At 45.5% G+C, this 23901-nt stretch overlaps 1 protein-coding gene across 2 annotated transcripts; it reads left to right on the top strand.

The window, feature by feature from the left end:
• The first annotated feature begins 1 nt into the window (after position 1).
• On the top strand, positions 2 to 23468 carry RIOK1 (RIO kinase 1). Of its 2 annotated transcripts, XR_003508287.1 has the most exons (18): positions 2 to 282; positions 3004 to 3208; positions 4016 to 4106; positions 4961 to 5030; positions 6381 to 6423; positions 8166 to 8258; positions 9451 to 9563; positions 9670 to 9750; positions 10955 to 11041; positions 11440 to 11577; positions 11983 to 12086; positions 12296 to 12402; positions 12643 to 12708; positions 13902 to 14021; positions 14806 to 14859; positions 16070 to 16222; positions 17248 to 18885; positions 18922 to 23468. XR_003508287.1 is itself a non-coding variant. In XM_027525307.1 (17 exons), exons 1-17 carry the CDS (start codon positions 212 to 214, stop codon positions 17356 to 17358), a joined length of 1707 nt encoding a protein of 568 aa, XP_027381108.1. In that variant the 5' UTR covers positions 2 to 211; the 3' UTR covers positions 17359 to 23468. The 2 variants fall into 2 exon arrangements, 1 of the variants encoding a protein (XP_027381108.1); XM_027525307.1 differs by having other exon boundaries at positions 17248 to 23468.
• Positions 23469 to 23901: the final 433 nt, after the last annotated feature.

Genomic DNA, 23901 nt, shown 5'->3' with positions numbered 1-23901 from the left:
CCTCGCGCGAGGCGGGACTTCCGTCGGGAACACAGTTTCCGTTCGGGGGCGGGACTTCCCGTCGCGGCGGGCGTAGGTCCGGGCGTTTGGCGTGTGGTACCCGCACATGGCGCGCGCGTAGGGCGCGGCGGCCACTGAACGGTTCTGAGGCGGGCGTTAGCGCAGAGGCCGTTGGGCCGGCTGGCGGAACCGTCCCTGTGCTGCTCCCGCCATGGACTACCGGCGGTTGCTGATGAGTCGGGTGGTCCCCGGGCAGTTTGACGACGCGGACTCCTCGGACAGGTGGGCAGTCGGAGTGCGCGGCCGCCGCGCGCCGCCGCCGCCGCGGTCTCCTGGGGGGCGTTGACGCTTGTTTGCGGTTGAGAGGGAGGCCGGTCCTAAGCATCTTTCCTTGGGCCTCTTTTCACAGCCGTTTGGGGCTTTCTCCATCCCAACCGGGTCTTTCGATCCAGGTGACGGCAGTTGAACTTCGCAGCTCCCGGGTTGTCAGCATCCCTGAGGGGTTAGAATTGGGGAGAGCGACAGCGAAGCAGGTGCTTGAGCTTTTAACTACCATTTAGCGTTCCAGAAATGTTTGAGCACCTACTGTGTGCCTGTTCTGTCCTCGGCGCTGAAGAGGGTTATGAAAAAGACAAACTAAGCCCCTTCAGCTTGGGAAGGAGGCGGAGACATAAGTACATGGAGATTTAAATATATGGAGTTTTTTTTTTTTTTTCTTTAACACAGATGACATATACTATGCGAACAGTTAAAATCAGTTGATAGAACTAAGCAGTGACTTAACGGTCAGGGAACATGAAGTCCAGATAGGAAGGACAAGAAGGAGCTAATGTCTGGAAGCAGAGGGGGGAGAGGGGGCCGCAGGTGTGGTCCCTCCTGGCTGTGGAAGGAAGATCTAGGTCATTGTGCCCAGAGCACAGTGGAGGTAATTGAAAAGATCGGCTGGTGCAGAAGTGAGGAGCCAGAGCCCAAGACTGTGACAAGGAATGGAAAGGATCTGAGATATTCTTGATGCTGTAGAAAGCCACATTTTGAGCAGGGCAGTGACATCCCCCGGCATGTGATTGAAAGGAATCATTTTGCTATGGAGGAGATGGTTTTGGAGGGCAGGAGAGGACACGGTTTAAAAGGACTAAGAAAATTCAGTTCATAGATGATGGGTGCTGGACGGGGATGTTCTGGAAGTAGGAGGACAGGTTTCTAACCATAGAATAAATGTGCAGTGGGAGTCAAAAGAAATTGGGGATAACTTCTACTTTGAAAGCAAAGTGAAACATAGTGTTCGTTTTGGAATTCCGAGAAAATGGTTTTTACTTTATATTCATAGTAAGGGTTTTCTGCGTGCAGACGGTATTGCTTTATTTTTCAGTGAATACAGGTTGATCGCTTTGTGTGTGACAGATCGCGTGTCAGTTGATCTTGATACATTGGTAAATGCTCCCCTGGGTGACAGAGCTTGCATTCTAGCAGGAGCAACCAACCTATTGAGTAACTGGACAAATTATTTGTATGCGTTTTGGGTAAGTAGTACAGAGGAGAAGAACCAGGCAGCCTTCCCTGAGCAAAGTTAATTGGATACTTCCTACATACTGGAAGGGTATGTAGGATTTAGCCAGAGAAACGAGAAAGGCATTGCAGGTCAGTGTTTTCAGGTGAGCGTGCAGCAGTCCCTAGGGACCAAGTCAAGTGGGAGGAAGAAACAGCCCATGCGACTGGTGAACAGTTACCGGTCATGAGTGTGCACTGGACATTGTGAAGATGTAAACCAGTGGGTTTTGCGACTCCAGGAACTTGGGAGACATTGTCACAGCTGGGGGTGGTTGTGCGTTCATGGCATCTGGAAAGTTTGGGCCAGAAATGCTGCTGCACAGGACCGCCGCCCACAGCAAGGGATCGCTCAGTTGAGGTGGGGAAGCCGAGGTGCAAGCGACAGTATAGCTTTAACGTGCCGCTGGAGGTTGTCGGCGGTGTGAAGGGTCAATTGATGGATTACGGTTATGAAATGCTAACAAACAGCAGGGGGTTAATGATTATTTGTTTTCTTCCCAGCCATATCCATGGAGATTTGGAGCCCTCTAAGCCTTGGCTAATTAATGAGTCGGGCTTGCTCATCTGAATTTACTTAAATTCCTCTCTGACTGCGTTGAAATGCATATCATTGTGTTTTTTACGTGATTTCTGTACTTGCTCTCCACCTGATGGCTCAAAACTGGTAGTACTGCCTCTTTGGAATCTGACCTGCAGACATGTGTTGGCGTGCACAGTGGTTTGTTAAAATTGAACATACCAGTTAAGTGGGAGATTTTCCACAAAAGTGCAGAGTTCTGGCTTCTCTTGAAAAACTAAGAAGATTCAGTAACGCTGGTCTGAATTTTCACTTGGCAAAAACAGACCCTGTTAGTTGTGATCCCTTTCTCTGGGCCAGTTCTCTGGGTTTGACAATCCCTGCTTCTCCCATTTAGTTATACTCGGCCCTCTTCTCCCATTTGTGCTGCTTCTCGTCACCATCCTTCCTTTCAGGAGCAAGGGTGATTTGAAGTTCTTTGTGTAACACAAGTCTTGATAAAGCTCTTTTCGTTGTAGAGTGATAATTGAGTTCAAGGTAAGGCTTGAAATAAAGCTTTAGACTTTTTCCCAAGTTTTGTCAGAAAGCCTCCCCTGTGTGCTCTTAGAGCAGCTTTGTGAGTGGTTTTCCTGGAGTTCAGGTCTGTTGTACTGATCAGAGCTAATTCATTCGGCAGAGAAAATAACAAAGGCAGGAGCGGATTTAACAACCTGATAACAACCTGATGAATACTACTTTAGTCGGACCTGGAGAATCACCCAACGGCTGAAATAGAACTCAGAAACAGGACAACTTGGCATTTGAATTTATTGGGCGATACCTGTTGTAATTGAACCTTTTTGATGTATCTGTATAGATTCGTCTACTCTCTTTTAAATAAATACATATGTAAGTCCAATTAAGAATGTGTAAACAGGCTAAAACATTGTTATTTCTAGTGAAAACATTGACTTGAAGACCCTCAAAGAGGAAGATGATGTTGTGTTTGAAGACCTTCAGAGTAACGCCAGTGAGAAGATGGGCGAAAGTGAGCTGGAAGAGGAGGAGGGCGGAGACTTTGATGACGACGATGACTGGGCGTGGGGCGATGGCGTCGGAAAGCTCACCCGGTGTTACGCTTCAGGTGGAGGGAGTAACCCTCAGGTATTTTATACACAGTCCTGTGCGTCTTTGTGTTGTTTGCTTATGTCCTCTTTAGTTGTCTTCTGTTGTGGTAACAGTCACCTACTATACAACACACCGAGTGTTCACCATGGATACCGTGCAGTTCAGCGTTCAGTGGCACCGCACGCTTTCACATTGCGCAGCTCCACCAGGGTCCAGCTCCCGAGCTGTTCACTCTGCCAAGCTGAACCTCTGTCCCCATTGGGCACTAAGTGTCTCTCGTCGGTTCATAAGTGAAAACAAAGCACCTCTACATACTTAATCTGCTTTTCTTTATTTACTAGTTAAGCTGCATTTTTCTCTGTTTTGTTACTATTTGCAGTAAACTGCATATTTGTGTCTTTTCCCAGGCAGTTTTTTTAAGGCTCTTAATTTTATGATGATTTAAATAATTCTTTTTAAATTTACTGATTATGGAACGAATCCACATCATTATCAGAAATATGGAAATGATGAAGAATGAAAGTCCATGTAGGCTAGGACTGCAGGGCAACATAGCCTGCAAATCTTTCAGTAAATTCGAGAGCCACAAAAAGTCCTTTAAAAAAGAAGGCGTCTCTGAATGTCTAGAATATTTCAAGTGCATTTTTAAAAACCTCTTGGGTAAAAAATAAATTAAAAAAAAAAAAACCTCTTGGGTAAATGTGATTGATCCTACCCTTCCCTTAGGGTACTCCCCTAAGTATTGATGCTTTAATAGTTAACTATGAACCAAGGGAAGATGTGATGAACTTTAGGCTTGTATGTAAATCTAGAGCTTTCATTTCTGGAACTCATTTCTTCCAGGCCAATAGACAGACTCCCAGCTTCAATGCAGCTAAAATGTCTACTCCAGCAGACAAAGTTTTACGGAAATTTGAGAATAAAATTAATCTAGGTGAGTTTTTAAGATACAATTCCTCTCACTAGGCAATGAGAAAACTCTTCAAAGACAACAAAAAGTGTTATAAAATTTTATTAGATCAATCAATGGATATATTGAGTGTTAGAGGGTAAATATTAAAGCTTAGAGGAAATTAAAATTTAGCAATTAAAAACATGACTTTAAGAAAAGACTCCAGCTTACACTTTTTTAGTCCTGTGTTCTCTCCTGTTATGGAAATACAAAGGTGCAGTATTCAAGTTATCATCGGTTTGTACTAGATTTTGTAGTAGGGTTATCTTGTAGTAGAATGGTGAAAACACTTGAATATAATCAAGTGTTGAATATAATCAACTATTGAATATAATCACATTTTGTTTGACTTTTGGTGTGGCCTTAATCATTTCATGAGCCATCGAATGCAGGGAATCAGTGTGAATTTGAAGCCTCTTGGGAAACACGGGTTTTTCTTTCTGTCGTAGACAAAAGCTGTTAGGAGCATGGTATGACAGCTCTCATATCTGATCATCCCTAGCACAGACCTGTGATTGGAAGTGAAACTGACATTTTTAGAATTATAATATTTATGATAGTTGTACAAAATATTAAATGTCTGAAAGAGCAGATAAAATATTTTTTAGGGATTTCTGAATCTAGATTTCTCTGGCTGAGAAATGACACCGTTATGATGAAAGTGATCATCTTTGTTAGTAAGTGCTTGCCCTTAAAAACACAAAACACACTTTTCGTTACTAAAATACATTGCTATGTGTAATAAAATATTTAAAAAGTAGAGAAGGGAAAGGGGAAAAGTATCCTATTCAGAAACTTTTTCTTATATGTTGTTTATGTTATGGATTTTTTTTTAGATAAGCTAAATGTTACTGATTCTGTAATAAACAAAGTCACCGAAAAGTCTCGACAAAAGGAAGCAGATATGTAAGTAATATATCAAGTGTATACAATAAAGTAAATAAAATGTGACTGATACGAACTAATTGTAGACAGATTAGTAGCATCTCTGTCATAATTCTTTTACAAAGGATGTTCTTTTTTACACCTAAATCAATTCTTAAGTTTAAGTTAGGATATCCTATGCCTTTGTAAGTTGAAAATATAGATGAGTTTTCTTAAGAAATCTGTGCTGAAACTATAATTGTGTAAAATTCATGAAAGTGCTCTCAGGGTAACAGTGCTTGTAGATTTCAGTTTAAAATGTTAGAGTATAAAAAAATGTCCCGTTTTTAAAGCTTATTAAGGATTGGTCCCTTTCATGAAGTATTTTTTTAAAATGGAAAGTGAAAGTTAATTGCTCAGTCGTGTCCGACTCTTTGCAATCCCACGGACTGGACATGCCCAGCTCCTCTGTCCATGGGATTCTCTGGGCAAGAATACTGAAGTGGGTTGCCATTTCCTCCTCCAGGGGATCTTCCCTACCCAGGGATTAAACCCGGGTCTCCTGCATTGCAGGCAGATTCTTTACCAACTGAGCCCCTGGAGGAGCCTTAAAAATGTAAGAGCAGATTTAAAACTAAATAGTTTAACTGAAAACAGTTTCCATTTACATTTCTGTTCTCAAAACCAAATATTTAAGATTTGGCTCACCTCCTATTGCTAATAACTCTAAAGCATTAACAATATGTTACAGAAAACAACACTAAGATCATAAAAATAGCAGTGTTAGAACTGAACTTAAAACCCAGTTTTCTTCTGGTTTATTATTACGCGTAAGGGATACCAGCTTTTTGAGAAACAGTGCATCTTATTTCACTAAACTGCCTGTTTGGATATTTATTAGTTTAGGTTAGTCTGTGAATTGAGTCACATAGTATGTGAGCCAAAGTAATCAGAGTCTGTTTTTATGCAGTAGCTGTGTTGAAATGATAAAAGCTTGTTTCTTTGTAGAAAAGGACTCTGAAGAGAAAGCCTTATAAATTACTTTAATTCTGTACTAAGAAAATCATTAACAGTCTAAGAAACAGTACTTACAGACTTGTTCTTTTTCCAGCGTAGTTTGTTTTACCGCACTGCTCTTATTTAATCCTTCTGAAATATGGACGGAAGTTTTTTTTTCTTACTGCAGATACGCTCCCTTTGCCCTAGGGAACTGAACGGCTTGTGAAAGGCAGTGAAGTTTCACTCAAGGGTGAAACTACAACGAGGTTATGAAATGTGTTATTAAAGAACTACCTGCTTAGGAATATCATGGAACGATGTACATTTAGAATCTTTAGATTTTGGCTCCTCTGAATTCTGAATGTCACCTTTACTTTTTTGGTTTTGTCTTAGGTATCGCATCAAAGATAAGGCGGACAGAGCAACTGTAGAACAGGTATGGTGTAAATGAATGTGTTGCATGCTGTTTAAAGTAGTACTTCTGTCTTTGAATCATAATTTGCTTTGATCCTCCTTGCTTCATGCTAATGTCACCTAGAATTGCTTCTGTGTAAAATTGCTCATCCTTATAGTTTTGAGTTTAGAGATCTACATTTTGCTTTATTTCTAACAGCACTTTAAATAGATAAATTAGAATCATGCCCTGCTTCTATGGCCCATGAAGCCACCCAGCAATGCTTTCATCTTCTTGGGGGAAACAGAACTGCCTGTAAGACCAGGAATCTTTTCTTTTGTCTTAAACAAGGTCTGCGGAAATTTTGTGAGCCTTCTCAGGAGATGAGTCAGGTATCTACCACAAAGTGTGTGTGTGTGTGTGTGTGTGTGTGTGTAGGTGTGTGTGTGTAGGTGTGTAGAGAAAAGGAGAGAGACAGATAATGCCTTCAGATATTCAATTAGAATCCCTTACTTGGTTTGGAAGTTAGACTTGTTTTATTCTTTATGCAGGAATGAGGGGGGAAACCCGACTTTCCCCACCATGTGTCAAAGCCTGTAATTGGATATTAGAATTGACCCAGGTATCTGATGGGAAGAAAGTGATGAAATAGGTCAGACCCTCACTTCTGCCCGCTGCCAGCCTCCTTACCCATCCCGTACACATAGCACAGACACAGTTTGGAGTAGTGGTATTCCAGAGCATTCCAAGTATTGAATTGAAGCCCTGTTGATCTACAGTTCCATGTCAGTTTCGGGTGTACAGCAGTGACTCAGTCAGACATGAATCTTCAGATTCTCTTCTGAGTTACTGAACAGGCACAGCAGCCTTCAAGTTCATTGCCTTCTGTTCATTGCCTTCTGTTGTGTTTTACTTGAGACTGACTGCTTTGACCTTGAAGGAGATAAGCCTTTCCCCGATTTACCCACCTCTAGCAAGGGTCGGCCAGCTCTTTACAGAGCTAAATGATAAACACTTCTGGCATTGTGGGTCACAGTTCTCTTTTTTCTCGACTACATCATGCCACTTGAGGGATCTTAGTGCCCTGACCAGAGATTGAACCCAGGCCCTCTGTAGTGGAGAGTCCTAACTGCTGGACTTCCAGAGAATTCCCAATTTTTTAAAATATTTCAATATGTAGAATCCCTTTTCGACTTGCAGGCTGTAGAGAAACCAGGCTGTGGCCGATTGGACTCATGAGCTGCAGAGTGCTGGTGGTCGCTTGGAGCTTTGTGTTCAGGGCAGCCGCCAGGCTGGCTTGTCGTGTGCTGGGATTGCACAGCACACCACTTTGAAGACTGTGTGTGAGAAACAAGATAAGGCGCTCTCTGATAACTTCTTACTTTGCCGCTTGTTGAAATGATAGTGTTTTAGATATACCGGGTTAAATAGAGATTAATTTCACCTGTTTTCATGATGGCTGAAAAATACAAAGTTACCTCTGGTTTGATTGTATTTCTGGGAGTTGTCATGGGTCTGGAGTCAGTTTCTGCTTCCCTTGGACCTGTTGGCCTTTGATTTCCCCGACTGGGTGAACCTGCTGGTTTCTTGCCTCTCTGGCTCCTTTGGGTCTCATCTCACATTTTACTCACTGCGGATGAGTGAGTGAAACGCTGCCATCGCCACTCTCTCTTCGCCGAGCAGAGCGCACAGTGCACTTAGTTCTGGTTTCGTGTCTAATGCTTCTGTGAGAGATACTCGGTCCGCTGTGTCTGAACATTCTACTTTTTCGCATTTCTTTTTAGGTGTTGGACCCCAGAACACGAATGATCCTGTTCAAGATGCTGACGAGGGGCATCATAGCGGAGATCAATGGCTGCATCAGCACCGGAAAAGAGGTGAGGCAGGCTTTGGATGTCTGAATGTTTCCATGTTTGCTTTCTTACTTCAGATACCAAAGTGGAACTACAGTGCAAGCGGCAGTCGGCAGTCGCGTCCGACTCCCTGCAGCTCCACAGACCGCAGCCCACCAGGCCCCTCTGTCCATGGGGTTCTCCAGGCAAGGGTACTGGGGTGCGTTGCCTTTCCCTTCTCCAGGGGATCTTCCCATCCCAGGAATCAGACCCTGGTCTCCTGCATTACAGGCAGACTCTTCACCACGTGAGCCACCAGGGAAGCCCCCCCAAAAGTGAAGCTCAGGCAAACTTAGTAAATAAACTGTGCCAAATCAGGATGGTTGAATCAGTGCCATTTCTTAAAAATGGCTGTGTTGGTGTTTATGGCTGGGAGGAGCTATGCACAGAAGCGTGCCTCCCCCACGTGCCAGCCCATCCAGGCTTGCCCAGCGCTGGTTCAGATGGTCAGACAGTTATGATGGGGGCAGGGGTGGGGGTCTAGTCTCTCTGAGTCAGCACACGTCTTTCTCCGTATGGCTGTGGAGAAAGACAGGCATGTTGCTTTTCAGTTAGCAGCTTATTCTGTGAGAAGCAGTTCTCAGTGAAACTCACTTTACAAATCATGAGATATAAGAATGTCTTCAGATGTTTTCCACATACTTGAAATATAAAAATGTTTGAAACTACTCATGTGTGTACGTGTATATATGTAGGTATTTATTTAATTTGAAGACTTGTTTTTAAATTACTTTTTATTGAGGTATAGTTGATTTGCCATGTTGTGTTAGTTTCAGGTATACATCTGAGTGGTTCAGATATATATATATCTCGTGGGTCCTTGTTGGTTATCCATTTTATATATAATAGTGTGTATCTGTTAATCCCAGCCTCCTAATTAATCCTTCCCCTCTCCTTTCCCCTTTGGTAACCATAAGTTTGTTTTCTTTGTCTAACATATTTAAATTGTTCTTTACTATATATGTAAGTAGGAGGTATAGTTACTATACCTTTTAGTATTATGTTGTATATTTTAATTCACGTATTCAAAAGAGGATGGTATTCTTGATGCATATTATTTCAGTTTACTGGACTTTTTTAACTTTCAAGGATAAGAGTCAAATAGATTGCAAAAGCAAAATATTATTTATATTTATTTAATACAGACTTAATTTATTTTGTTTTTGACTTAAAATAGGCTAATGTGTATCATGCTCGCACAGCAAATGGAGAGAGCAGAGCAATCAAAATTTACAAAACTTCAATTCTGGTGTTCAAAGACCGGGATAAGTACGTCAGTGGGGAATTCAGGTAAGCTCAGATTTTTTTTTCCCCAAGTGGCTTAATTTCTATATCCTAAAAAGTAAAAACTAGAATAATGGAATGATTGAAATAACAAGTATTTTTCTCATTCAAGATTTCGCCATGGCTACTGTAAAGGCAACCCCAGAAAAATGGTGAAAACGTGGGCAGAGAAGGAAATGAGGAACTTAATCAGGTGACTGTCGGGGGTCGGGGGGTGTGTGCGCTCGTGCACATGCATCATGTGACTTGGGGGTGTGTCTGTGTGTTCCGTGTCTGCCTGTCAGCCCCGGCGCTTCGCTCCCAGCAGACCTTGATTCTGCCAAAGCCAGGGACTCTCAGGGCTCGTCCAGTCCTTTAGATGTGCAGAGGTAAACAGGAAGTGTCTCTGGGCAAATAGGAACCACCTTCTCTCCAGGTTGTGCAAACCCATCGCGGAAGAGTTCTGCCATGACTCACGCTTACTGTGCAAGGCTGGGTCACGTGAAAGCCTTGGGAGCCACGTGAGGTTTCGAGTTTGCTGAGAGGGTGACAAAGAGCCAGTGGGATTTGGAGCAGGCAAGCGCCATGATGAGGCTGGGAGGGTGACGCGTCACCTGTGCAGGTGTTGGAGTTTGAGGCAGTTTCGTTGGGCCCTGGGCTCTGTCATACTCCCTTGTCTTCAGTCCAACTCGGGACACGCTTGGATATTCTTTTGGCACCTTTGTATCAAGTAAAGGCATCTTTAGGCCTCCTCATTTGAAGTTTTAAACATGCTTTAAATAATGAAGGTTTTCTATCTCTCTTTCAAATATTTTTTAACATTTTATTTGCTATATCTAGGTGTCATACACTGGGTATTTTTGTACTATGAAGTAAAGTCCGGGAGATAGTAAAGGACAAGGAAGCCTGACATGCTGCAGTCCATGATGTCCCAAAGAGTTGGACACGACTTAGCGACTGAAAAACAACCAAGTCTACTTGTTTGAAAGTTGTTTTGAAATCTTATGCTCAATTAGCGACTGGCCACGAGTCCACTATTTTTATTAATCATTGTTTACACTGATCAACTCAAAAGAGAATCGCAAACATACCTTCTGTGTTTCATCAGTTCTAAGGGGCCTGTGTCTTCACAGTTTTAACACCTCTGGCTTTGAACTGGGTGTTAGAGGCTGTGGGACCCAGTTCAGTTGCCAGTGCTTCGCCATTCTTGGTGATGTGTAACGATGCCACTTAGAGTCCTAGGCACCTTAGAGTTCATGAGATGAAGTAATAAATGGAGAGGCTTGGGTGCCGTTCGTTCGTAGCCCTGTCTGTCTTGTAGCTGCAAGTAAGCGCACTGTCGGTTGTTTCAGAGTAGACGCTTTAGATCGTTTGTTTCAGCTTCTCATTTGTCCTTTTCTTCTGCCTTCATATCACAGGCTAAACACAGCAGAGATTCCGTGCCCAGAACCCATCCTGCTGCGAAGTCATGTTCTCGTCATGAGTTTCATCGGCAAAGACGACATGTGAGTGCATGGGAGAGCTCGTAATTACACGCCCAGCGTTGTATTTTTAAGTGCTTTGAATCATCCAATATATGAATATTTCCTGTTTAAATAGTTCCTTTTGTCTTGGAATATTTTTTAATAAGTCTTTCCCACTCTATTAGTACATAGGGTTTTTAACTTGTTTAACCTTTTTAAGTCTCAAAATGCTTCAGAGCAACAGAGCTCACCTTGTTTTTCAGGAATGTCTTATGCTGGCAAAGCACCTGTTTGTGAACAGCTTTTTAGAACCGTATCTCTAGAGTGAACTAAACTGGTCAGTGATGAACCATAGAAGAAAAGAATGTGTAACAGTGTAGCAGGAAGCAAGAAAAACTTGAGTCTCCTTATCTGAATTGTTCACTTTATTTTTGTTCAAGGCCAGCGCCACTCTTGAAAAACGTCCAGTTATCAGAGTCCAAGGCTCGGGAGTTGTACATGCAGGTGATCGAGTACATGAGGAGAATGTACCAGGACGCCAGGCTGGTGCACGCGGACCTCAGTGAATTCAACATGCTGTGAGTGGGTGGGCCACGTGACCCTCCACGAGGCCCCTCGGAGCCTGTAGGGAAATGAACTAAATCCCAATCCAAGAAGTCATCTAAATTCTCAGTTTTCAAGTTGCCTTCCACAGGGTCACAGGGTAGGATGTGTTTGGTGGCCTCAGTCACAGGATTGACTGCTCTGATCACTGGTGGAGTTAAAAGGACTTGGGAAATTTTCTCAGTTTTCATCTCTTGTTAGTCACAGTGGCTCTTCTCCTTATCCACTTTGGTCACATTATTAGTGTCTTCTGTTGCTCTTAAAATGGAAAGTTTTAAACAAGATAACAGGCAAGCAGCAGTGTGCCTTAGGCCCCTGTGCCTGGCCCTGGGGCAGTGTGGTGGCAGTGTGGCTCAGCCCCTGTGCCCTGGCCCATGCAGGTACCATGGCGGAGGTGTGTACATCATCGATGTTTCTCAGTCCGTGGAGCACGACCACCCACACGCCTTGGAGTTCTTGAGAAAGGACTGCGCCAACGTCAATGGTGAGTGGAGACTGGGCTTCTCCCTGGTTTGTTTGCACCTGTGGCTCTATGCTCTGCTAAGCTGTTGATAGAGAACCGTGGTACTGAATCGTTTGACTCAGTGATACTGACACCCTCGGCTCAGTGATGGTGAATTTTATCTGTCTGTGAAGAGGTTGGAATAGCAACCTTTTCCCTCGCAGAGCCCTCACAAGCGTCTTCTCTGGCAGATTTCTTTCTGAAGCATGGCGTTGCCGTGATGACTGTGCGGGAGCTCTTTGAATTTGTCACGGATCCATCAATCACATCCGAGAACATGGATGCGTATCTCTCAAAGGTGAGGTGGGGCCGAGACTGGGAGGAACAGGAAGCAGCGGTAGTGGTGGCGTTTCTGTGTCATTTCTGAGGACTCGGGGTTTAGGAGCATTTTTGTTCATCATGACAGCTTCCAGAGACCTTTTCCTTCTGATTTCACAGATGAGGGATCAAACTGTAGTGTAAAGCCAGGTTTCTGGGTAATGGATATATGTTCTGTGGGTTGAATGTGAAGGAAGGTGATTTTTGTTTTCTTTCCAAGGCCATGGAAATAGCATCTCAAAGGACCAAGGAAGAAAGGTCCAGCCAAGATCATGTGGATGAAGAGGTAAGATTGATTATCTGTTATAGCCTTGGAAACACTTGTGTCTTGAGGTCTTTTTTTTTTTTAATATATTGCTGGGGCATGATCTTGATTTCATTAGATATGCAGTATTTTAAATGATGATGATGTTTCCTTGAGATGTAACGTGTTACATGATTAAATTGACCCAAGTTGTGTAACTTAACATACCATTATATCCTTCCATTCCTGGCCTGTTTGCTCCTAGTCAGGCATGGAGAATATTTTTACAGAACCCACTGGAGGATGTGATTCAAGAAGGAAAAGCCAATTTTAGTCTGCTAATGTGAATTTTTTTTTAACTTTTTACTTTGTATTAGGGCATGGTCGATTAACAAACAGTGCTGTGATAGTTTCAGGTGAGCAGCGAAGGGACTCAGCCACGCATATACACGGATTCATTCTCCCCAGACTCCCCTCCCATCCAGGCTGCCACATTGAGCAGAGATCCCTGTGCTATACAGGAGGTCCTTGTTGGTGACCCCATTTTAAGTACAGCCGTGTGTGTGTGTCCATCCCAAACTCCCTAATTATCCCTTCTCCCCATCCTTCCCCCCAGCAACCATAAGTTTGTTCTCAGACCATAAGTCTGCAAGTGTGTTTCTGTTAATGTGAATTTTTAAGGGATCTAAATGTTGATTCCCATAACGTAGATTTTATATATTTACGTTTGGTAAAAAGGAAGACTTTTTTTAAGATGTTGGGAGTCAGTATGTTTTTTGTGAAAGTGACCCATCACAGGCTTTTTAAAAAAAATAATCCTCAGAGCTCTTGGGCTGATGGGTGAGTATAGGGCACCCCATACTTCCCAGCTGTGGCGCAGGGCAGACGATATTTCCCCACGGAAGACCTCTTCCTCTGCCGTTTGTAGCCAGGCAGTGCTTGCTCACAGCAGCTCCTTTCTCTCCCACTCAGAAATGCCACTTGCTGGAATACAGAAGGAAAGAAGTGTTACTCCAAGGGTAACTGTTTATCAGTCCGTGTTTTATCGTGAGTCACAGACTCCTGTGGCCCAGCACACAGCACGGGCCGCACCAGGTGTGCAGACAGCCTGGCTGAGACTCTGCACCGGCTGTGTGACGATGGTGATGACCTCTGTGACTGAGGCGTGAGCAGGCTCAGTGCACGCGAGGAGCCGTGACTCAGTCTCCTTTTCACTTTTCTTCTGCATCTGTTAGGTGTTCAAGCGAGCTTACATTCCTAGAACCTTGAATGAAGTGAAAAACTACGAGAGGGATATGGATATAATGATGAAACTGAAGGAGGAGGACATGGCCATGAACGCCCAGCAGGACAATGTGAGTAGCTTGGTTTGTCTTCAGCGAGTTCACCAGGGAAGCCGTGGTCTCCAGTGTTGCCTTTGAACTAGTAAGATAGCTCCTTCCCTTTGCACAGCGCGCCCTCTGTGTACGTTGCTTGTGGAGGACGTCAGTCCACTGGTCTTTACGAAAGGAAACGAGTGAGGCCAACAGGCTGTAATCGCAGGAAAGGAAGATGTGTATAGAAGTCCAGGCTATAAACGGTTACTGTGCTAGATCCATCGACACATGTCTCAAGGACTGGAAAATTTTTTTCTGCTAAAGGACCAGATAGTAAATATTTAAGGCTTCGCAGTCCAAGAAACAAAATTGAGGCTATTGTATGGATCATTATATAATGAGAGAAAAAATTTCTCCCAAATGTTTGATGACATTAAAAATGCTTATAATATTGAATACATACAGCTTTTCATGATAATGACAAAGGGATAGAGTTATTTGGGGGAATAGAAAACATTACACTTAGCTGAGATTCAGAGCTAGGACTGCCTGTCACTGACTGGTACAGCTGTGTATCCATAAAAGCCCCCAGGCTGCAGGTGTGTGGAGGCCCTGGTGGGCGTGCAGCCCTGCTGTGGTTATGGAGAAGAACCACACCCACCCTAGAGGCTGTGTCCTGTGAGACACAGCTTGGACACCTTTTTATACTCACATGAAGTATCATTTAGCTGGCAACAGTATCCTTTCTTAATATTGCAGCATATTTCAGTGTTGAGTTTTATGCTGATTCTCTCTTTTTTTTTTTTGTCTCTTTGGTTTTAAGATTCTATACCAAACTGTCACAGGACTGAAGAAAGATCTGTCGGGTGTTCAGAAGGTATGAAGAACAAGTATTCATTTACATGAAAACTCAAAAGGATATAAAATTGTGTGTCAGGTATTATTAGCATTGAAATAACAAGGGTGCGCTGTTACTGGTATAGATACTTTCATGGTCCATGGGCATCGTGTTCGTTCCTTTTAACCGTGAGACTGAGCTGTGGGCATGCGTGGTTTGTTGCTTACTCTGCCCTGAATCGGTCTGTTGTTGTAGCTGAGGCGTCGATCCTTTGTGTATCCTATCTTCTCTGGTGAAGCTGTTAACAGTAACCACGTGCTTCTAGATGTTTCTCTAAGCAGCTTAAAATGCCAGCAGGGTCTGGTCTTGCCTGGCGCGCAGTCTGCTGAAGACCAGGCTCACGAGTCTGCCATCTCACGCTGCAGATTCCGGTAGTGATTTTTCTTACAGCAGCTTTGTTGTATCTTAACATCTCAAACAGCAGAGATTAATTCTAATTTAAGCAGTAATAAAGGTGGTTCTTCTTCTGATGTTCTTAATGGATGTTCTTAATATGAAGGTTTGTGGTTTACATTTTGAAAGTTGACTGTCTTGTTTGTGGGAAGAATTGGACTAGGAGAATTCTTGGATTCTGCGTTTCTGGTTTTTTTGTGGCAGGTGTGACAAGGATAGTTGCGCATTGAATTCCAGAGCAGGAAGATTCTGTTACCACTGCAGGAAGCCTTTTTGTACCATCACCATGTAAAGATCTGTTTGTTTGTTTTTTTCTTATGAAAAGAAAGCCTCGTGCTTTAAAAAATGCTTCCTGCTGCTTTAAAAACTGCTAACCTTCAGGGAAAAAAGTGAACATGTTTTTTGTTTAAAGATTGTCTTCCCTCTTGGATTAACAAATGTTCCACTTGAAATTTAATCTGCAGGCCAACAGCTGTGAAGTTATCCAGATATGTTCACTTTTCTTTCCTATCTGTGTTCCAAATCCCAGCTCAGCCCTCGGAATGTGCTGCAGGGGGTGGAACAGTCCTGCCGTTGATCTGGGTGGCTCCCCGCGTTGGGAGCGTCCTCAGCCATCCTGGAATGGCTGTTTCAGGCTTCCTGCCGAGCGTGGATCCTGTTGTTTTGATGTTTCAGTACGGGATGTCATTTTCAAAGTCTGTCTGTGAGGCTGAAATCTGAATTCTGTCATTAACTCATTGAATGCCAGTAGGTAACTGGCTTGTTGAGAATAACATGGTCCTGTGATGTTTTCAAGGTCCCTGCACTCCTGGAAAGCCAGGTTCAGGAAGAGACTCGTTCTGATTCAGAAGATGCAGGGAGCGCGGAGTGCTCTGATACAGACTCTGAGGAGCAGGGGGATCACGCCGGCTCCAGGAGGCCCCCTGCCGACCTTGAAGTTGATAGAAAGGTTAGCTGAGAGCGCACGTTCCCACGTTTGTCAACACAACCATGCAGTCCCTTGAGGCTGTGTGCTCAGATGTCTGGATCAGAGTAGCTGAAGTATCAGTTTTTGGTTCCTGAAGTGTGAACTTGGCTTTGGTGGTAACATCATCTAGAGATGGGGCTTCTTCTAGGAGCCCTTGGGCACTGCCCAGGGCGAGGACACACTAGTTTCAGTGCATTGATTAAAAGTGGTTGTCATGCACTTGTGCAGGTGATGCTGGAGTGGCCCCTGTGGTGAATACCAAAAAACCATTCCAGGGACATTTTTACAGCCAGCTCCCTATTTTCAGAATCTCAGATATTTCTTCCACTGCTGCTTGTAGACATAAGAGATGCTACTGATGCAATGATCCATGACGGCTGAGTAACTGTTATTCTTTATTCTTAGCCTAATCCTTTAAACCCTGGAGAGTGTAGGTTCCAAGACTTCCAAGAGACATCCCCAGCTCCCTAGTGCACGTTCTCCCTTTGTCTCCTGGAAATACGTATTTTGTCTCTCATTCCAACATTTATTTCTGTTAGAATAAGAACCATATAAAGAAAAGGAGTCACATACATTTAATAATGTCCCCATGGGCATCTGTGTTGATGGTCTTGAAATGTCTGTGAATAAATTGTAAAGACAGTTTTCACCCCCAGTTCCACCACCAAGCCATAATCATTTTCAGTTTTTCCTGTGACACTCACTTTTTATCTTTTTACATATATTTAACAATTTAGTTGTAATAATAATATGACTACTCAGAATGAATGAAATTTGCAGACTTTTTGCTTTTGGTTTTTTTCGAACTTTTTTTTTTTAAACCACTAATTGATTTATCGGTGTTGGGTCTTAATGGTGACACACATCCCATGGGCTGGCTGGCTGGGGCACATGAGGGACCTTCGTCCCCAACCAGGAGGGGGCCCCCCGCCCCTGGGCCTTGCACAGCAGATCGGTAGCCACTGGACCACCAGGAAATCTTCATACTTTTTATTTTTGTTTTACAGGAAAGAAAAAAGATGGTCAAGGAAGCCCAGAGAGAAAAAAGAAAAAACAAAATTCCTAAACACGTGAAAAAAAGAAAGGAGAAGGCAGCCAAGATGAAAAGGGGCAAATAGGACCAGGACCGTATCATGTTCAGTAATTTTCCATCAGTTACGTTTCGTGCCTGCGCACTGAGCTGCCTCTGGAGGACTGGTTATTGATTTTAGCCAAATGGTTTTTGCTGCAGTGTCCCAGAGGACCAGTTCTCATGTTTTCATGTAATTACGTAAACAGCTCTGAGCTCTATTGTCTAGGTCCATTCCCTAGCTCTATGTAGTATTGATAGAGGATTTACTTAAGTCATATTTTAATGACCTTTATACAATTTTATTTTTGTATATTTTTATCTTCTGCAATGTTGCTTTTAAAGCATTGTAATTATTTAAACATATTGAGCATTCCCGCCCTTTGTGTAAGTGTAAAGGCACTTTGGACAAATTTAGGCAAGTTGTTTTTGCTTTGTTTGTACCAAAGACCCACCTGGAATTATTGGACTAAAAGGCCATAGTTTCTACGAAAGGGAGATACACCGATACAGAGAATTCAGTTGGCTGTTGATCTCATCGTTCATTGCAGCTTCATTCTGTGTGTACTGACAATTATTTATAGTGTACTTTTCATCTTTACTATTCTTCTCTGAGCTAGCACCTCCCAGTTCATAAGCTATTTCACATTCAAATATGTGGCCCATTCATTCATTCATCAACATTTGGGTATTTAGGTTTGGGAGACAGCAGTAAATCAAAGGCAAATTCTATGGATAATCCTGCTGCTGCTGCTAAGTCGCTTCAGTCATGTCCGACTCTGTGCGACCCCATAGACGGCAGCCCATCAGGCTACCCAGTCCCTGGGATTCTCCAGGCAAGAACGCTAGTGGGTTGCCATTTCCTTCTCCAATGATGAAAGTGAAAAGTGGAAGTGAAGTCGCTCAGTCGTGTCCAACTCTTAGCGACCCCGTGGACTGCAGCCTACCAGGCTCCTCCGTCCATGGGATTTTCCAGGCAAGAGCACTGGAGTGGGGTGCCATTGCCTTCTCCGTGGATAATCCTAGTTTTCCTTAAATTGAAGCTTGCACTGACTTGGATCTGTGGGTTACTGAGGGACAAGCAGGGTCAGCTGTGTAAAGCAGCCAGAAGTTACTGCCTTCAGGTAGTTTGCATTTTCATAGGCAGACGGTGTATCAGCCTAGTAAATTCCATGGAAGAAATAGCACTGCTTGGGGCAGAGGAGGTATGCACGTTTAGAAGAGGCCATATTTGAGCAAATACTTGAAGGCTGTGACTTGTGTGCCTGTCGGGAGAGAATAATGGTCCAGGCAAAGCAGACAGCAAGTGCAAAGGCCCTGAAGCAGAAGTGTGCCTGAAATGTTCAGACACCAAAAGCTAGGGCATCGTAACCACGTGGGGGGCGGGGGCAGGTCAGGGAGATGGGACATAGCGGCTTAGACCGGGTGGTGGTAGGTGCCTGGAAGGTTTTGAGCAGAGGAATGATGTGGTCTGACTTGTTTTTAAAGAATTGCAGTCACTCTTACTTCCATGGAGAATCGACCAGGAGGCAAGGGGTAGGGGCCGGCTGGGTGTTCATCGTGACTCGCGTGAGAGGTGGCGGTGGCTTGTTCATCGTGACTCGCGTGAGAGGTGGCGGTGGCTTGGCATAGGATGGTAGCAGTGGACACGGAGAGAGGCCTTTGGACTCTAAGTACAGGAGCTACAGGGTGTGTCATGAGAAACGCCGGTTTTAGCCGTGGAATCTCCCCTAAACTGGAGCTTGCCCTGCTTGTTTGAGAATCGGTGGGTTATTGAGGGAGGGGCAGGGTCAGCTGAGGTCTTAAATTTTAAGCAGGCAGCTTAAATTTTATCTTCATAATAGTGTCCCTTCTCGGCTTGAAGTTCAAATATGAAATTCCAGCAAAACACAGTTGTGTCTCCTCTGAAATATTCTACAGTGAACACAATGGAGGAGAAGACAGACAGGTGGCTGAGCGACGCAGTGCCCTTGTGAGGGGGTCGCCTTCAGCACCCTCTGGCTTTGGCCTGGGCTGGGCCTCCTCCCCAGCCAGGTGTGCTTAATCCAGGTGGTCAGGCTCCTCGGTGCCATCTCTGCTGAATCGAGTGCAGTCGCTGGGTTTGGAATCAGTTTCCCTGGGCAGAGCCAGTGTTGCCCGGCTGGCCAGTCTTCATCCCAGGCTGCCAAGAGGAAGTGGCTTGTGGTGCGCTCGGACGGGACCTGCAGGGGAATTCTGGCTCAAAGCGCCTCCTTCCTGACAACGTGCTGATGTGGCCTTTTCCCCGTCTGGATTCTGGGCTGTAGCTGTGGCTGAGCGGGAACCACCAGTAGCCTTCTTTCGGGACGGGTCTGATGCCACTTCCCTTGTTTGACTCTCGCCAGGAGATCTGGAAGAAGGAGCCCCGTCTTAGGTAAACGTCCAGAGCGCCTCTCTGGCTCCAGTTGCAGTAGAATTTGCACACCTGATGGGTTTGGTGTCCCTGAATTACTGGTTGTGCAGTGACTTTTCCCTTTGCAGGGGTGAGCTTTGGGGTCTCTTGGCCCAAAGGCTGGGACATCATTTTGTCCACTTTGGACATAGCTGGTTTTCTGTCCTCTATTTCATCGATTTTCTAATCCCTTAAAAAAGTGCAGGTGTTTCTTCTCTCAAAGTTGACTGTGAGGGATCTGGGTGGTTTCATGGAAGCGCGGAGTCACAGTGGTCTCCTCTGCGGCTGGAGTCCTTATTTTTCCTTTGATGAAGCAGTTCAGGGACAGGCCCTTTCCCCCGCCCAGGAGCACAGCATTTGAGCCTGGTCTCAGAGTGAAGAGGTAGGTGGGTGCCACAGCCGACATCCAGTTTTCTTCAACTTTTGCTTCTCTTTTATGATGGTGGACTCAAGGTTGGAGAGTTTTGTAGTTTGGTACCAAGAATGGTTGGAGAAGATCTGTCCTTTGTGTGAGTTTCTATTGAGTTCAGTGCAAGCAGCTTGCTGTTTCTTGGTTGCGGGCCCATCTGTTTTGTGGCTATGATTTCAAAGCTGAGACAGTTCTTCTAGAAGCTGGTAAAAAAATTCAGTCGAAGGGCATCTTGAGTGTCATGGGCTCTGAAGGTTGACATTTCTAAAAGTCCTTTTTGTTTTCAAGAGCTTAACAGATCTTCTGATGTTTGGTTGTGTGTACACATAGAATATTCAGGGCTTGACTTGGACTTCTGGGGCTTGCTTTTTGATGATGTGAAGGTCACGTGAATCAGCAACTATAGCAGATCCTCGCTGTATAATTTCCTGTGAAGATTTCCTGTGACCCTGTCAGATAGATGAGGTTTTCAACCACTGGTGGTCATAAAACAGGAGTGCTCCATGTTTTCTGTTTCTTGAATCAGACTAGGTCGTTACATGCCCTGCATTTTGGTTGGAGTTTTTAACTTCCATATGCTTTGGGTTTGTGTTGCCTTGGACATAAGGGCATTTATTGGTGTTCCGGGGGCGGTTATAATATTGGGTGGGTCTGGAAGCATCTAAGCTGGTTTCCAAAGGAGAAGACAGCTCTCCCACAACCGTGCTCCCCAGAGATCTTAGTCCCAGCGGAAGCGCTGTGGGAACCTCTGGGCTTGAATTTGAAGAATGAAGACTTGTGGACTTTGTGACTTTGGTTTTCATCTTTCCTTCACTTTCTGTATCACTCTACTTCCTGCTGTGACGGCTGGCAGCCGCGGCCGCTGGGAGGGGGCCCTCGTACCACCTGGAGGAGCCACACAATACCCTGTTTCCTTTTTTTCCAGAGTAGCAAGGGTGTCATCTGTGTGAGCACAGCTGTCTCCAGCTCTCTGAGCGCTTTCTGCGTTTCTTATCACCGGGTAGTAATTTCAAGGCCAAGCAACTTGATCGTCTCGGGGTAAAACTTGACCCTTTACACATCTGCCACGTCGCTCTCCTGGGGTCGTGAACCCGTCGTGGCAGGATGGCAGGTCCCTGGGCCCGGGTGCCTCAGCTGGAGGGGGGCAGGCAGGGGCGGCTGGTGAAAGCTGCCTGGGAGCAGGCGCCCCTGTGGCTCGCGTCTGCGGTATAGCGGGGGGTGTGAGTGGCTGCCTCGAGGAGTGGAGGGTATTGAAGGCTAGACAATCAGGGGACCTAGGCTGGCGTTTTGGAAGGACCGTCCTGGGTTAGGACAGGCCTGGTTGTCTGTGAGAGACATGTGTGAGTCTCCAGCAGGGCCGGGGTGTGGGCCGGCCACTGATGGGGGATGAGTGGTGTCTGATGACATCACTACCGTCCGGCCAGCCAACATTTAAATGGGGCAAGGAGAGGGGTCCCCCAGAGGGGCAGTTGAGGATACGAGGCGCTTTGCTGGCGTCGGACGCCGCATGGGTCCCACACGGCCCTGAGGGAGCATCTCAGGGTGGTGAAGGTTTGGGAGCCTGACCCCGTGAAGCAGGCACGTGCCACCAGCGTGTGGAGTTCAGCACCGTGCCTGCTTCGTGGGGCTCCTATGAGGGACGCTGAGAGGAGCCCCGGGGAGCTTGGCCAGGGCTGGATCAGGCCAGTGAAAGGGAACTCAGCCACTGAATCTTCAGTGTTCCTGCAGCGGTGTGAAAAGAGGTTCACGGAATCACCTAGAAGGTACCTTGCCTCTCCCCAGAAAGGCTGAACTTCAACCTACAAAGCCTCTTGCTGTGGTTGGCAGGTTACAGGAAACACGAGCTCACAGGAGCAGAATCCACGATGCTGGGAGGATGTGGTCAGTGGAGTCAAAAAAAGGGCAGCAGGGAGGGAAGGAGCCAGACGTCTAATAAAAAGGAAAAGAGGTCTAAGAGACGTGTCCCAGTGCTGTGGACTTCAGCTGGACCCTGGTTAGATGAAACCAGTTGTAAAAAGATGGGCTGTTTGGGATTTCTTTTCAGACAAACAGGGAAAACTTAAGCATGGAGGAGGTGTCACGTGATAGTAAGGGATCGTTCGAGCAAGGGATCGTTTGTTTCACCAGATACGATAGTGGTATTTGTGCTTGAAACGGTTCCCTCAGAGCCTGGACGAAAGTCTCACTGGGTGAAATGAATAGGATGCCTGTGATTCAAAATTCTCCATCCTTCCTGACTCCCCAAAGGACAGCGGTGAATGGAGGAAGAATAGCAGGTCAACAGTTGCTGAGACAGAGTACTAAAGGGTGTCTTGGGATTCATTACACTCTTCTCTCTCTTACAGTTTCTGTAAGAAAAGAGCTGGGGTTTTTTTGAATCGAAGTCTATTAAGTACTTAAAACAGGGCCTGCCACATACTTGTAATGCCACATACTTGTACTGTATTATACAAGTGTCTGCATTTTTATTTTGTTTGTTCTTTTTAAGTAACCTTTTTTTTTTTGCCCGGTCTTTAATTGTTTAATCATCTGGGCCAAAGAGGAAGGCCTCAGGAGGACTGTTAGTGCCTTCTGGTACCGGCCCAGCTCGGTGTCCCCTGACATGCCTTTGGTTCTGAGATTCCGTTTCCCCTGGTGGAGGCAGTTCCAGAACATGTGTGCTGAGCTGCCCTGAGTCTCGGTTCTGCCCAGCCTGCCCGTCCCCTTCGCAGTGACCTGTCCTGACCACTCCTGGCGTGCGGTCTGCCCCCTCAGCTGAGGCCCCTGCAGTCCTCGTGACCTTTGCGTTTTTCTGAAGCTGCTCTGACAGGCTGGCCCCGTGTTTACCGCACTTCGCAGACACGGAGACTGTTTTACTGATTGAAGGGCAGTGGCAGCCCCGTGCGGCGCGTCTGACTGCCGTCCCTGGCGCCGTCTGCTCACTCGCACCCCTGGCCACGTGGTGGTGGTTCTCGCTTTCAAACCCTCTGCCAGCAAAAAGGTTACAGCTCGCTGACAGCTCGGGTGATGGGTAGCATTTTTTAGCAACAGCACTCAAGTGTGAGCATCACTCTTATATGCACTGGGAAACCAAACTCTCCGTGTAATGTGTTTTCCCTCGATAGTCACTCTGTGTCACGGCTGGGAGCCGAGCACACGGTGCGTCCGTGCTCTACCTGTGCGTGCATGTCTGAGATTTCCTTACACATGTCGTGTGTCTTTCCCTCACCTCCCAGCCTCCTAGAATAAGCTCCACTTTATTAAAGACTGGGCAGGGGTTTTTACCTTTGTTCAGTTTTGTGTTCCCGCACCTAGAATTGTGTCTAAAATATCATAAATGCTCAATAAATACTTAAATGAATGAATGATATACTGTGTTTCTTAAAGATGGGGCTGTGACATCAATTGCGTCTCTCTCCCCCCACCCTGCCACTGCGATGACTAGGAGCTGATGTGGGTTGACTCGTGCCCTCCAGCCCTCTGTTCGGTGACCAGGTCTCGCCACTTTAAGGTGACCGGCCTGAGCGACGTCAGGGACGGGGCCGCCCCTGCAGCCTTCTGTCCCCAGAACCTTGGCATCAGCACAGCTCCCCAGCCAGGGGAATGGGTGCACCTTAACCGGGACTGTTGCTTTGACTTTGCCCACGTGAAACCGTTTGACACCAGTGTTAGCCGAGTGCTTGGGCAGCCGTGGATCAGCTGATGCGTGATTCAGAAATCCCAAATCACTGTAGCATGGGAGAGCGGGAGGCCTGGTAGAAGCCCAGGCTTCTGTGCACACGTGCCGCCATCTC

This window comes from Bos indicus x Bos taurus, chromosome 23 (genome assembly GCF_003369695.1).
Source record: "Bos indicus x Bos taurus breed Angus x Brahman F1 hybrid chromosome 23, Bos_hybrid_MaternalHap_v2.0, whole genome shotgun sequence".
Lineage (NCBI taxonomy): Eukaryota > Metazoa > Chordata > Mammalia > Artiodactyla > Bovidae > Bos > Bos indicus x Bos taurus.
The sequence above is the reverse complement of the archived record's forward strand: the minus strand, read 5'-3'. Positions and strand labels throughout refer to the sequence as shown.

Coding starts and splice junctions, on each gene's coding strand:
- RIOK1 (XM_027525307.1), top strand. CDS start 212: ATGGACTACCGGCGGTTGCTGATGAGTCGGGTGGTCCCCGGGCAGTTT. Junction 9,564..9,669: donor TACGTCAGTGGGGAATTCAG/GTAAGCTCAGAT, acceptor TTCTCATTCAAG/ATTTCGCCATGGCTACTGTA. Junction 12,403..12,642: donor TGGATGCGTATCTCTCAAAG/GTGAGGTGGGGC, acceptor TTTCTTTCCAAG/GCCATGGAAATAGCATCTCA.